Source organism: Phocoena sinus, chromosome 8, assembly GCF_008692025.1.
Source record: "Phocoena sinus isolate mPhoSin1 chromosome 8, mPhoSin1.pri, whole genome shotgun sequence".
Taxonomy (NCBI): domain Eukaryota; kingdom Metazoa; phylum Chordata; class Mammalia; order Artiodactyla; family Phocoenidae; genus Phocoena; species Phocoena sinus.
The window spans coordinates 49,651,494-49,666,694 of record NC_045770.1 but is presented as its reverse complement, the minus strand read 5'-3'; the positions used below and the strand labels follow the sequence as shown (position 1 = coordinate 49,666,694).

At 39.4% G+C, this 15,201-nt stretch overlaps 1 protein-coding gene across 6 annotated transcripts in view; it reads left to right on the top strand.

The window, feature by feature from the left end:
• The window catches only part of ANKRD42 (ankyrin repeat domain 42), a 57,930-nt gene that overhangs the window by 19,335 nt on the left and 23,394 nt on the right, over window positions 1-15,201 (top strand). For all 6 annotated transcript variants that reach the window (XR_004350989.1, XM_032639295.1, XM_032639299.1 and 3 more), the window contains 3 exons: window positions 563-763; window positions 11,793-11,918; window positions 13,153-13,258. Coding sequence is in view for 5 of the 6 variants with exons in the window: in XM_032639295.1 (XP_032495186.1) it covers window positions 563-763; window positions 11,793-11,918; window positions 13,153-13,258 (433 nt within the window). In the remaining variant the exon portion in view is untranslated. The remainder of the gene's footprint in view (window positions 1-562; window positions 764-11,792; window positions 11,919-13,152; window positions 13,259-15,201) is intronic.

Below are 15,201 nucleotides of genomic sequence, written 5' to 3'. Positions count from 1 at the left end.
AAATGGTGAGATAGTGTGTGTGCTTAGTCTGCAGTTTTGATCTAGTCTTCTTGTTTATAATAAAAATAATGTTTATGAAAAAGTGACAAAATACATAGTGATAAAAATAACATCACCCCTATTTGCATAGTGACTATTTTGGTTTATTTCTTCCACTTTTTTCCAAAATATTAAGATAAATTTATCTATCTAGCACCTATATTACATAGAAGGCATTTTTTCCATATAATTATAAGCTGCGCAGTTGGGATTTCACTTTCCAAGAAAATTTTCTGAGACCTGCTCTTTGGTGACCCTCACTTGGCCTCTCTACATTCACAGTAAGTGTAGCTATTCAACCATTTAATGTACTGCTGTGGCTTGACTAGAAGGCTGACTGAGTAAGGACATGTAAGCTGGAAAAATGGTCTGTTATCCTTGCATCCAGAGTACATCTCTGTTATATAGGATAGGGATAGTTGTCTCCCTAGGAGGATTAGAGTTAATGTGTTGTTTCTTTTTTCAAGATATTTTATTGTCAATTTAAAATTAAATTATTATTATTTTTTTCTCTCACCTATAGTTCACTTAGCAGCCATGGAAGGCCACCTTCACTGTTTTAAATTCCTACTCAGTAGAATGAGCAGTGCCTCCCAAGCTTTGAAAGCCTTCAATGATAATGGAGAAAATGTATTGGACCTAGCCCAGAGGTTCTTTAAGCAGAACATTTTACAGTTTATCCAGGGGGCTGAGTATGAAGGAAATGATCCAAAAGATCAAGAAAGTAAGTAATAAACCTGAAGTGTTTTAGCATTTAATAAGTAGAATAAATGGAGGAGGAAAAGAAAGGAGTTATAAGACATGTTATATTAAAATATGTTATGTATCATTGTCCACACATTCATCCAGATTCTCTTCTTTATATGAAATATTTTAAGCAGAAATATAGAGAGATTAATGTAATATAATGAACACTTCTTTTTTTTTAACATCTTTATTGGATTATAATTGCTTTACAATGGTGTGTTAGTTTCTGCATTATAACAAATTGAATCAGCTATACATATACATATATCCCCATATCCCCTCCCTTTTGCGTCTCTCTCCCACCCTCCCTATCCCACCCCTGTAGGTGGACACAAAGCAGCGAGCTGATCTCCCTGTGTTATGTGGCTGATTCCCACTAGCTATCTGTTTTACATTTGGTAGTGTATAAATGTCCATGCCACTCTCTCACTTCGTTCCAGCTTACCCTTACCCCTCCCCGTGTCCTCAAGGCTGTTCTCTATGTCTGTGTCTTTATTCCTGTCCTGCCCCTAGATTCTTCAGAACCATTTTTTTTTTTAGGTTACATATATATGTGTTAGCATACGCTATTTGTTTTTCTCTTTCTGACTTCACTCTGTATGACAGTCTCTAGGTCCATCCACCTCACTACAAATAACTCAATTTCATTTATTTTTATGGCTGAGTAATATTCCATTGTATATATGTGCCACATCTTCTTTATCCATTCATCTGTCGACGGGCACTTAGGTTGCTTCCATGTCCTGGCTATTGTAAATAGTGCTGCAGTGAACATTGTGGTACATGACACATTTTGAATTATGGTTTTCTCAGGGTATATGCCCAGTAGTGGGATTGCTGGGTCGTATGGTAGTTCTATTTTTAGTTTTATAAGGAACCTCCATACTGTTCTCCATAGTGGCTGTATCAGTTTACATTCCCACCAACAGTGCAAGAGGGTTCCCTTTTCTCCACACCCTCTCCAGCATTTATTGTTTGTAGATTTTTTGATGATGGCCATTCTCACTGGGGTGAGGTGATACCTCATTGTAGTTTTGAGTTGCATTTCTCTAATGATTAGTGATGTTGAGCATCCTTTCATGTGTTTGTTGGCAATCTGTATATCTTCTTTGGAGAAATGTCTATTTAGGTCTTCTGCCCATTTTCAGATTGAGTTGTTTGGTTTTTTGATATTGAGCTGCATGAGCTGCTTATAAATTTTGGAGATTAATCCTTTGTCAGTTGCTTCCTTTGCAAATATTTTCTCCCATTCTGAGGGTTGTCTTTCGTCTTGTTTATGGTTTCCTTTGCTGTGCAAAAGTTTGAAGTTTCATATTGAAGTTTCATTAGGTCCCATTTGTTTAGTTTTGTTTTTATTTCCATTTCTCTAGGAGGTGAGTCAAAAAGGATCTTGCTGTGATTTACGTCATAGAGTATTCTGCCTATGTTTTTCTCTAAGAGTTTTATATTATCTGGCCTTATATTTAGGTCTTTAATCCATTTTGAGTTTATTTTTGTGTTTGGTGTTAGGGAGTGTTCTAATATCATTCTTTTGCATGTAGCTGTCGAGTTTTCCCAGCACCACTTATTGAAGAAGCTGTCTTTTCTCCATTGTATATTCTTGCCGCCTTTATCAAGGATAGGGTGCCCATATGTGCGTGGGTTTATCTCTGGGCTTTCTATCCTGTTCCACTGATACATAGTTTTCTTTTTGTGCCAGTACCATGCTGTCTTGATTACTGTAGCTTTGTAGTATAGTCTGAAGTCTGGAAGCCTGATTCCTCCAGCTCCATTTTTCGTTCTCAAGATTGCTTTGGCTCTTTGGGGTCTTTTGTGTTTCCATACAAATTGTGAGATTTTTTGTTCTAGTTCTGTGAAAAATGCCATTGGTAGTTTGATAGGGATTCCGTTGAATCTGTAGATTGCTTTGGGTAGTATAGTCATTTGACAATGTTGATTCTTCCAATCCAAGAACATGGTATATCTCTCCATCTGTTTGTGTCATCTTTAATTTCTTTCATCATTGCCTTATAGTTTTCTGGATATACGTCTTTTATCTTGTTAGGTAGGATTATTCCTAGGTATTTCATTCTTTTTGCTGTGGTAAATGGGAGTGTTTCCTTAATTTCTCTTTAAGATTTTTTGTCATTAGTGTATAGGAATGCAAGAGATTTCTGTGCTTTAATTTTGTATCCTGCTACTTTACCAAATTCATTGATTAGCTCTAGTAGTTTTCTGGTAGCATCTTTAGGATTCTCTACGTATAGTATCATGTCATCTGCAAACAGTGACAGTTTTACTTCTTTTCCAATTTGGATTCCTTTTATTTCTTTTTCTTCTCTGATCGCTGTGGCTAAAGCTTCCAAAACTATGTTGAATAATAGTGGTGAGAGTGGGCAACCTTTTCTTGTTCCTGATCTTAGTGGAAATGTTTTCAGTTTTTCACCATTGAGGATGATGTTGGCTGTGGGCTTGTCATATATGGCCTTTATTATGTTGAGGTAAGTTCTGTCTGTGCCTACTTTCTGGAGGGTTTTTATCATAAATGGGTGTTGAATTTTGTCAAAAGCTTTCTCTGCATCTATTGAGATGATCATATGGTTTATATCCTTCAATTTGTTAATATGGTGTATCACATTGATTGATTTGCATATATTGAAGAATCCTGGCATTCCTGGGGTAAACCCCACTTGATCATGGTGTATGATCCTTTTAATGTGTTGTTGGATTCTGTTGGCTAGTATTTTGTTGAGGATTTTTCCATCTATGTTCATCAGTGATATTGGCCTGTAGTTTTCTTTCTTTGTGACATCTTTGTCTGGTTTTGGTATGAGGGTGATGGTGGTCTCGTAGAATGAGTTTGGGAGTGTACCTCCCTGTGGTATATTTTGGAAGAGTTTGAGAAGGATAGGTGTTAGCTCTTCTCTAAATGTTTGATAGAATTCTCCTGTGAAACCATCTGGTCCTAGGCTTTTGTTTGTTGGGAGATTTTTTTTTTTTTTTTTGGCGGTACACAGGCCTCTCACTGTTGTGGCCTCTCCCATTGCGGAGCATAGGCTCCAGACGTGCAGGCTCAGCAGCCTTGGCTCACGGGCCCGGCATGTGGGATCTTCCCGGACTGGGGCACGAACCCATGTCCCCTGCATCGGCAGGCGGACTCTCAACCACTGCACCACCAGGGAAGCCCTGTTGGAAGATTTTTTTATCACAGTTTCGATTTTAGTGCTTATGATTGGTCTGTTTGTTTTCTGTTTCTTCCTGGTTCAGTGTCAGAGGGTTGTGCTTTTCTTAGAATTTGTCCATTTCTTCCAGGTTGTCGATTTTATTGGCATATAGTTGCTTGTAGTAATCTCTCATGGTCCTTTGTATTTCTGCAGTGTCAGTTATTTCTCCTTCTTCATTTCTAAGTATATTGATTTGAGTCTTCTCCCTATTTTTCTTTATGAGTCTGGCTAATGGTTTATCTATTTTGTTTATCTTCTCTAAGAACCAGCTTTTAATTTTATTGATCTTTGCTATTGTTTCCTTCATTTCTTTTTCATTTATTTCTGATCTGATCTTTATGATTTCTTTCCTTCTGCTAACTGTGGGTTTTTTTTGTTCTTCTTTCTCTAATTGCTTTAGGTGTAAGGTTAGGTTGTTTATTTGAGATTTTTCTTGTTTCTTGAGGTAGGATTGTATTGCATAAACTTCCCTCTTAGAACTGCTTTTGCTACATCCCATAGGTTTTGGGTCATTGTGTTTTCATTGTCATTTGTTTCTGAGTGTTTTTTGATTTCTTCAGTGATCTCTTCGTTTTTAAGTAGTGTATTGTTTAGCCTCTATGTGTTTGTATTTTTTACAGATCTTTTCCTGTAATTGATATTTAGTCTCATAGCATTGTGGTTGGAAAAGATACTTGTTACAATTTCCATTTACTTATATTTACCAAGGCTTGATTTGTGACCCAAGATATGACTTATCCTGGAGAATGTGCCATGAGCACTTGAGAAGAAAGTGTATTCTGTTATTTTTGGATGGAATGTCCTGTAAATATCAATTAAGTCCATCTTGTTTAATGTATCATTTAAAGCTTGTGTTCCCTTATTTATTTTCATTTTGGATGATCTGTCCATTGGTGAAAGTGGGGTGTTAAAGTCCCCTATTATGATGGTGTTACTGTCAATTTCCCCTTTTATGGCTGGTAGCATTTCCCTTATGTATTGAGGTGCCCCTATGTTGGGTGCATAAATATTTACAGTCGTTATACCTTCTTGGATTGATCCCTTGATCATTATGAAGTGTCCTTCTTTGTCTCTTGTAATAGTCTTTATTTTAAAGTCTATTTTGTCTGATATGAGAGTTGCTACTCCAGCTTTCTTTTGATTTCCATTTGCATGGAATATCTTTTTACATCCCCTCACTTTCAGTCTGTATGTGTCCCTAGGTCTGAAGTGGGTCTCATGTAGACACCATATATATGGGTCTTGTTTTTGTATCCATTCAGCCAGTCTATGTCTTTTGGTTGGAACATTTAATCCATTTACATTTATGGTAGTTATTGATATGTATGTTCCTGTTACCATTTTCTTAATTGTTTTGGGTTTGTTATTGTAAGTCTTTTCCTTCTCTTGTGTTTCCTGCCTAGAGAAGTTCTTTTAGCATTTGTTGTAAAGCTGGTTTGGTGGTACTGAATTCTTAGATTTTGCTTGTCTGTAAAGGTTTTAATTTCTCCGTTGAATCTGAATGAGATCCTTGCTGGGTATTTTTCCCTTTCATCACTTCAAGTATGTCCTGCCACTCCCTTCTGGCTTGCAGAGTTGCTGCTGAAAGATCAGCTGTTAACCTTCTGGGGATTCCCTTGTATGTTATTTGATGCTTTTGCCTTGCTGCTTTTAATACTTTTTCTTTGTATTTAATTTCTGATAGTTTGATTAATATATGTCTTGGGCATACGTGTCTTGGCGTGTTTCTCCTTGGATTTATCCTGTATGGGACTCTCTGCGCTTCCTGGACTCCATTCAGTATTTCCTTTCCCATATTAGGGAAGTTTTCAACTATACAACTGTAATCTCCTCACATATTTTCACAGTCCCTTTTTTTTTCTCTTCTTCTTCTGGGACCCCTATAATTCGAATGTTGATGCGTTTAATGTTGTCCCAGAGGTCTCTGAGACTGTCCTCAATTCTTTTCATTCTTTTTTCTTTATTCTGCTCTGCGGTAGTTATTTCCACTATTTTATCTTCCAGGTCACTTATCTGTTCTTCTGCCTCAGTTATTCTGCTATTGATTCCTTCTAGAGAATTTTAAATTTCATTTATTGTGTTGTTCATCATTGTTTGTTTGCTCTTCAGTTCTTCTAGGTCTTTGTTAAACGTTTCTCATATTTTCTCCATTCTATTTCCAAGATTTTACATCATCTTTACTGTCATTACTCTGAATTCTTTTTCAGGTAGGCTACCTATTTCCTCTTCATTTGTTTGGTTTGGTGGGTTTTTACCTTGCTCCTTCATCTGCTGCATATTTCTCTGTCTTCTCATTTTGTTTAACTTACTATGTTTGGGGTCTCCTTTTCACGGGCTGCAGGTTCGTAGTTCCTTTTGTTTTTGGTGTCTGCCCCTAGTGGATGAGGTTGGTTCAGTGGGTTGTGTAGGCTTCCTGGTGGAGGGGTCTGGTGCCTGTGTCCTAGTGGGTCGGACTGGATCTTGTCTTTCTGGTGGGCAGGACCGCTTCTGGTGGTGTGTTTTGGGGTGTGTATGACCTTATTATGATTTTAGGCAGCCTCTCTACTAATGGGTGGGGTTGTGTTCCTGTCTTGCTAGTTTTTTGGCATAAGATGTCCACCACTGTAGCTTGCTGGTTGTTGAGTGGAGCTGGGTCTTAGCGTTGAGATGGAGATTCTCTGGGAGAGCTTTTGCTGTTTGGTATTACTTGGGGCCGGGAGGTATCTGGTGGACCAGTGTCCTGAACTTGGCTCTCCCACCTCAGAGGCTCAGGCCTGACACCTGGCTGGAGCACCAAGACCCTGTGAGCCACACAGCTCAGAAGAAAAGGGAGAAAAAGAAAGAAAGAAAAGTAAATAAATAAATAAATTTATTTTAAAAAATATAAAATATTATTAATAATAAAAAATTAAGAAATAAAAAAGAAAGGAAGAAAGGAAGAAGAGAGCAACCAAACGAAAAAACAAACCCACCAATGATAAGAAGTGCTAAAAACTATACCAAAAAAAAAAACAAAAGGGACAGACAGAACCCTAGGACAAATGGCAGAAGCAAAGCTATACAGACAAAATCACACGAAGAAGCATACACATACACACTCACAAAAAGAGAAAAAGGGAAAATAAAAAATATATATATTAAAAAAAAGAGAGCAATCAAATCAATAAACAAATCTACCCGTAATAATAAGCTCTAAATACTAAACTAAGATAAACATAAAACGAGAAAGAAATTAGTTGCAGAAAGCACACCCCAAGTCTACAGTTGTTCCCAAAGTCCACTGTCTCAATTTTGGGATAATTCGTTGTTTATTCAGGTATTCCACAGATGCAGGGTACGTCACGTTGATTGTGGAGATTTAATCCACTGCTCCTGAGGCTGCTGGGAGAAATTTCGCTTTCTCTTTGTTGGCACAGCTGCTGGGGTTCAGCTTTGGATTTGGCCCTGCGTCTGTGTGTAGGTTGCCTGAGGGCGTCTGTTCCCCACCCAGACAGGAGGGGGTTAAAGGTGCCACTGATTAGGGGGCTCTGGCTCACCAAGGCCAGGGAGAGGGAGGGGAATGCAGGGCGAGTCTGCTGTGGCAGAGGCTGGCGTGACGTTGCAGTGTGTTATCCCAGGGAAGTTGTCCCTGGATCAGAGGACCCTGGCAGTAGTGGGCTGCACAGGCTCCCGGGAGGGAAGCTGTGGATAGTGACCTGTGCTTGCACACAGGCATCTTGGTGGCTGCAGCAGCAGCCTTAGCGTTTCATGCCCATCTCTGGTGTCCGCTCTGATAGACACGGCTTGCGCCTGCCTCTGGAGCTCGTTTTGGTGGTGCTCTGAATCCCCTCTCCTCACGCACCCCAAAACAATGGTCTCTTGCCTCTTAGGCAGGTCCAGGCTTTTTCCTGGACTCCCTCCTGGCTAGCTGTGGAGCGCTAGCCCCCTTCAGGCAGTGTTCACGCCGCCAACCCCAGTCCTCTCCCTGGGATCTGACCAAAGCCGGAGCCTCAGCTCCCAGCCTCCACCCGCCCCGGTGGGTGAGCAGACAAGCCTCTCGGGCTGGTGAGTGCTGGTCAGCACCGATCCTCTGTGCAGGAATCTCTCCACTTTGCCCTCCACACCCCTGTTGCTGTGCTTTCCTCCGTGGCTCCGAAGCTTCCTCCCCACCCACCCCCCCGTCTCCGCCAGTGAAGGGGCTTCCTGGTGTGTGGAAACTTTTCCTCCTTCACAGCTCCCTCCCACTGGTGCAGGTCCTGTCCCTATTCTTTTGTCTCTGTTTTTTCTTTTGCCCTACCCACGTACGTGGGAAGTGTCTTGCCTTTTAGGAAGTCTGAGGTCTTCTGCCAGAGTTCAGTAGGTGTTCTGTAGGAGTTGTTCCACATGTAGATGTATTTTTGATGTATTTGTGGGGAGGAAGGTGATCTCCACATCTTACTCCTCTGCCATCTTGAGAGTCTTCAATGAACACTCTTTATGCCACTAGATTTAAGAATAAAATATTATAGATAAGATACACTTGAAGCTTCCTGGTTCTCTCTCCTTAATACCATTCATTTCCTTTTCTCCCTCAGAGGTAACCATTATTTTGGATTTGTGATTCCATTCTATGGTTTTATATTTAGTATATATATACTCACAAAAATGTGCAGTATCATTTTGTGTATTTTTAGTTTAAGAGACTAAACTGTTATATCTAATAAGAAATCCTAAAATTCAGCAGCTTAAATTATATAGCAGTTTATTTCTTTTATATAATAGCCCTGGTTGGAGAGTGCATCTGTTCTATGTAGTCATTCAGGGACCTGTTATCTTCCTAACTAGCTCTCTCTAGTTGTTGCTAATCCAGCAGGAGGTGGGGAGAGAACAAGAGTATAAGCTAGGATTTTTTTTTTTTTTTTGCGGTACGCGGGCCTCTCACTGTTGTGGCCTCTCCCCTTGCGGAGCACAGGCTCCGGACGCACAGGCTCAGCAGCCATGGCTCACGGGCCCAGCCGCTCTGTGGCACGTGGGATCTTCCCGGACCGGGGCACAAACCCGTGTCCCCTGCATCGGCAGGCGGACTCTCAACCACTTCGCCACCAGGGAAGCCCTAAGCTAGGATTTTTAAGATCTAATTTGCAGTCATCACTTTTGCTAACATTCTGTTGGCAAGAGTTTAGTCACATGGCCACACCCAGCTGCAAGGAAGCCTGGATAATTTAGTACCCAGCTGAGAGGCCTCAGCTCAGATGCAGCTCTTGTTACTGTGGAAGGAAGGGGATTTTAGTGGACAACTAGAAGTCTTTGAAACTTCTTTTAAAACTTTATAAAAATGGCATGAAATAGTAATGTATACTCCTCTCTAACTTTCTTTTTTCACAAAATGTTATGATTTTTGAGGTTTATTAGACAGATAGATGTATTCTAGTTTATTCTTTTAAATTGTGGTATTGCATTTAATAAAAAACACTGTTTATCCATTCTCCGATTTGACATTTAGATTGTTTACAGTTTTCAGAATTACAATCAAGGTGGTAATTGATATTCCTGTATGTGTCCTTGTTTACATGCACAGGATGTTCTTTTTTTTTTTGCGGTGCGTGGGCCTCTCACTGTTGTGGCCTCTCCCCTTGCGGAGCACAGGCTCCGGACGCACAGGCTCAGCAGCCATGGCTCACGGGCCCAGCTGCTCCGCGGCATGTGGGATCTTCCTGGACCGAGGCACGAACCCATGTCTCCTACATCGGCAGGCAGACTCTCAACCACTGCGCCACCAAGGAAGCCCCAGGATGTTCTTTAGAGAAGTGCTTCCCTACCCTTTTCACACTTTGCCCACATAGAAAATGATATTTGTATGGCATACTGGTACTGTTGGATGAGGCTTCTTGAGGTACTGCCTATCTTCTCTGAAGATTGAGAGTTAAGAGCACTGCCTTGGTAAATAGTTGGGAAACTCTACTTTAGGTTTTGCTTGTTGGGATATGCCCATTTTCAGTATAAATAGTTATAAATGCTGCATTCTTTATCAGAGTGGTTGTAGTAATTTACACTCTCATCAGCAATGTTTGGTGAGAATTTAGAGAAACAGTATTCAGTATTGTCAGACGTAAAAATTTTTGCCACTTAGTTGGGTATGAAGAGGTTTAACTTGTGTTTTTATTTGCAGTTTTTTGATTACTAATGAGGCTGAACATTGTTTAGTAAAGTTATTGGCTATTCTAGTTTTCTATTGAATTGCCTGTAAAATTGTGTTCTTTGTCCTTTTCTAAAAAATTTGAGCTGTTTTATATAGTTCTGATACCAATTATTTATTTATTTTATCTGATATAGATTTTTTCTCTCACACTGTGGCTTGTTTTTTCACAAATGATATCCTTGTTTAAAAAAAGCAACTTTATTAAAGTATGATTTATATAAAATAAACTGTATTTATTTAAAGTATGCAGTTCATCTCAAATGTTTTTTCATACCCTCTTGTAGTTCATCCCTCTTTTCACCCTGGCCGTACACAGCCACTGATTTGTTTTCTGTCACTATAGATTAGTTTGGGTTTTCTAATGGAAATGGATTTCTAATGGGTTTCTCTAATCTTTTGAGATTCATTTGTGTTGTGTATATTAGTAGTTCATTACTCTTTATTGCTGAATAGTATTCCATTGTACGGATGCATATTTTGTTTATGCATTCTGTCTTATTGGTAGGTCTCTTTGCCTGTACTACAAAGTGTTTTTTTTTTTTTTTTTTGAAAGAGAGAAAGCAAGCTCTCGTGTCTCTCTTTTTTTAAAAAAATAAATTTATTTATTTTATTTTTGGTTGCATTGGGTCTTTGTTGCTGCACGGGGGCTTTCTCTGGTTGCGGTGAGTGGGGGCTATCCTACTGTTCGTTGCGGTGCGCGGGCTTCTCATTGCAGTGGCTTCTCTTGTTGCGGAGCACAGGCTCTAGGTGCACAGGCTTCAGTAGTTGTGGTTCGTGGGTTCTAGAGCGCAGGCTAAGTAGTTGTGGCGCACTGGCTTAGTTGCTCTGCGGCGTGTGGGATCTTCCCGGACCAGGGCTCGAGCCCATGTCCCCTGCATTGGCAGGCAGATTCTCAACCACTGCACCACCAGGGAAGCCCAGTACTACACAGTTTTGATTACTGTAGCTTTATAGTAAGACTTACAGTCAGGTATTATAAGTCTCCAACTTTGTTCTTTTTAAAATACTCCTTGGGTATTCTAGGTTGTTTCCTTTCCATATACAGAAATGAGAATAGCTACCTCAGGGTTGTTGAGAGGGTTAAATGAGGCAGTCCTTACAAGTGCTTACTACCATGCTTGGCATTCAGTAAGGGCTCAGTATATCTCGTTGTTATCATTAAAAACATTTTATTAAGTATTTACTATGTGCTAGGCACTAGGTCAGGTGTATTCACACCTGTCTATGTCTATGTTTATGTATAGATACACACATATACTTTATCTCCTTCCAGTTTCTTTTGCTTTCTTCACTTGTAAACAGGGAGGGAGTGGTCTGTGCAAATGTAGGACTTGAGACCAAGTATGTCTTTATACAAAGGGTTGAAAATGACCATCTCCTTGTGTTTTGTGGTGGCCTGAGAGAAACAGGGAAGATGGCAAGAATAGTTCTGGTACCATATATTCCTGGCATGTTTGAGATCCTGAGGGATGGAAAGGCTACACTGTTAATAATAATCTTATTTTATGATTCTCTTTCTATTACTTGTCATTGCATCAACTGAACTAATTCCAATGTAACATTCTCATAGTTGAGTTAATACTGAAACCTGAAATGTGTGACTGATTAAGGCAGGGAAAAGGAACGAATTCCTATGTTTCCTGAAATGCTGAATTTTTAATTCATAGCTTTAGCATTTCCAGGTCATGTGGCTGCCTTTAAGGGTGATTTGGAAATGCTTAAGAAATTAATAGAAGATGGAGTAATCAATATTAATGAACGTGATAATAATGGATCAACTCTTATGCATAAAGGTAAGTTATGATTCCTGCTTCATCTTCAGTTCTGACACAATTGCTGTTGAGTTATTTAGCTTTTATTTTTTATTTATTTTTTAAAAAAATTATTATTTATTTTTGGCTGTGTTGGGTCTTTGCTGCTGCGCACGGGCTTTCTCTAGTTGGGGCGAGCAGGGGCTACTCTTTGTTGTGGTGCGCGGGCCTCTCATTGCAGTGGCTTCTCTTGTTGCGGAGCACAGGCTCTAAGCGCACGGGCTTCAGTAGTTGTGGCACATGGGCTTAGTTGCTCCACGGCATGTGGGATCTTCCTGGACCAGGGCTCGGACCCGTGTCCCCTGCATTGGCAGGCGGATTCTTAACCACTGCGCCACCAGGGAAGTCCCCCCTTAGGTTTCTTGACTGAGGTTACACAGCTAGTAAGAGCAAAGCTGAGGTTTCATTCATTTTTTTCCATTCATTTATTCATCAACTCTATAGACATTTATTGAGTGTCTTTATATGCCAGCCACTTGCTAAGTTCTGTCCTGTCCTCCAATCTGTTGTTTAGTGGACCTAAACTCAGATCTTTTTGGACTGAGTTTCCCCCCAACAGTTTCCCTGCATTTTGAGATGGACCTAGAAGGAGGGGAGAAATTAGATGATCATATGATTGAGTGATGGGCACTAGGTGAGAAGACACATAAGCAGAGTTGTGGAGGTGAAAATTAATATTGAGTGCATGTGTTTTAAGGAAAGGTGGTGAACAGTTTAGGTAATCAGTGAGGGGCCCTGAACATTTTGAGTTATGAGGGTCAGAGGAATAAGCTATTTATACAAGATGGCAAAAGATTTTCAAAGTCTTTCACATTCACACAGATTGCACTTACATTTGGCCTGGTACAAGATTGGTCAGGAGCTATGAATACAGTAGATGAACACTGGATAAGGATTAGAAAAAACCTAGATTATAGTTTCAAATCCATTACTTACTGGCTGTATGATGTTAAATAGCCTCTTTGAGCTTCAACATCTATATCTGTATGTAAAGCTCTCTGCATAGGGGCTGAGTACAGCAGATACTTGATTAAATATTTGTCTAATGAATGAATAAATGAAATAGAGAAAATAACATCTGGCCAACCTACTTCTGCTGGTTATTGTAAGGATTAGTATTTACAAAAATACTCTGCAGTGGTACTGTCCAAAATTTTAGAAAATTGTTCTAATAACAGTAACTTTTTTGTGTGTACATTTTGTTTTGTTTTTACAGCTGCTGGGCAAGGCCACATAGAGTGTTTGCAGTGGCTAATTAAAATGGGAGCAGACAGTAATATTACCAACAAAGCAAGGGAGAAACCCAGTGATGTGGCTAAGAGGTATCCCTATCTGCTTTGCTTCTTTCTTTTGTTTTTAAAGTTTTGCATTTACTCTCCTATACTCAGAAATCTCTGAAGATTTCTGGATTATAGGACTCAGTCAAATGCTGATGGAATGATAATTTTCAAGCTGAATTAACATTTGACAACATATCAGCTCTTCTCTCTAAAGCAGTGATTCTCAGCTGGGAGGTAGTAGTCCCCCTTCTTGGGGGGTGTGCATTTGGAAATGTGGGGAGGGGGTTGTCACAGTGATGGAGACCATCACTAATGTTTCATGAGGTCAGGTCCAGGAATGCCAGACATTCTACAGTGCTCAGAACAGTAGTGTACAATAAAGAATTGTCCCACCCAAATGCTGGCACCTGTTGAGAAATTCTGTGTGATAAAAAGGAGTAATCAAAAGGAGTCATGGATTTTGAAACAAATTTTGATATTTATATTTGAATTAAATGTAACACCTATTATTGAACACCTCTAGCTCATTCAGGTCAGGCCCTCACGGAATATTTAGTTCATCCATTTGTTCATTTGATTGTTTTTTCATTCAACTTCCTGTATACTTACCATGCTCCAAGTGCTATGGTTAGCATTAAGTTTACCAAGATGAAAAAAAATAGTCCTTGCCCTCAAGAAACTTACAGTCTTGTGGAGAGACAAATGTGCAAACATAACTTTTATTGATTATAATCAGTATGTCGTATTACATTTCATGTATAAGGTGCAGTAAGAGCACAGAAGAAAAAGTGCCCAAGTATTGCTATTCTAAAGTTGTGGGGGAGAAATGTTAATACAGATGATGGTAAGAGTTATGAAGGCAACTGCGGGGGACAGAATTTATATAGAAGTCTGGGAAAACTTTTTTTTGGAGAAAGCAACATTTATGCTGACACTTGAAGGAGGAAGAGTTTTAAGATAACACCTTGTGTGTCTGAGGAACGCATGTGATTCAGAACTGCTTGAATCTAAAGTAGGAGTGTGGGCTAAAAGTTGCACATGAGGCTTGACGGGATGCAAGGGCCTAATTATTCATTAAATTGCCATGCAATTTTTGTTTGTGAGTTCATGTTCCTTAAAATTTTGTCTGTGGGATCTCTTTGAAGCCATGGAATATGGTTTTGTTTTACCACATAGTAGCATCATTATCAACTCAGGCCCACTATTTTTTATTTTTTAAAATAGCTTTATCAAGGTATAATTGGCATATAGTAAAGTACACATATTTGTACAGCACAAACTGATGAATTCTGATATATGTATATACCTGTGAAATCATCACCACAATCAAGATAGTGAACATATCCATCACCCCCTAAAATCTCCTTGTGCACCTTTGTAATCTCTCCCTCCTACTGCTTTCCACTGCCCCATCCCCAAACAGACACTAATTTGCTTTCTGTCACTATAGATTAGTTTGCATTTGCTAGAATTTTATATAAATGGAATCATACAGTATGTACTCTTATGTATTTGGCTTTTTCCACTAAGCATAATTATTTTGAAAATCATTCATGTGTATTAGTGGTTCATCTCTTATTGCTGAGTAGTATTCCATAGTTTGCTTATCCCCTTATCTGTTGAAGGATATCTTGTTTGTATCTACTTTTTGGTGATTATGAATAAAGCTGCTATAAACATTCAGGTACAGATTTTTGTGTGAACATAAGTTTTCAGTTCACTTGAGTAATACGTAGGAGTAGGATTGCTGAGTCAGATGCTAAGAGGGTGTGTTTATCAGAAACTGCCACAGTGCCTTCCAAAGTGACCACACCAATTTGCATTCCATCATCAGTGGATCAGTGTTTCTGTTGCTTCTTACCTTGCCAGCATTTGATAATTGTCAGAGTTTTTGATTTTCGTAATTCCAGTAGGTGTGTAGTGGTGTCTCATTGTGTTTTTTGTTTTTTCCTAATGGAAAATGATTTGGGGCATCTTTTCATATA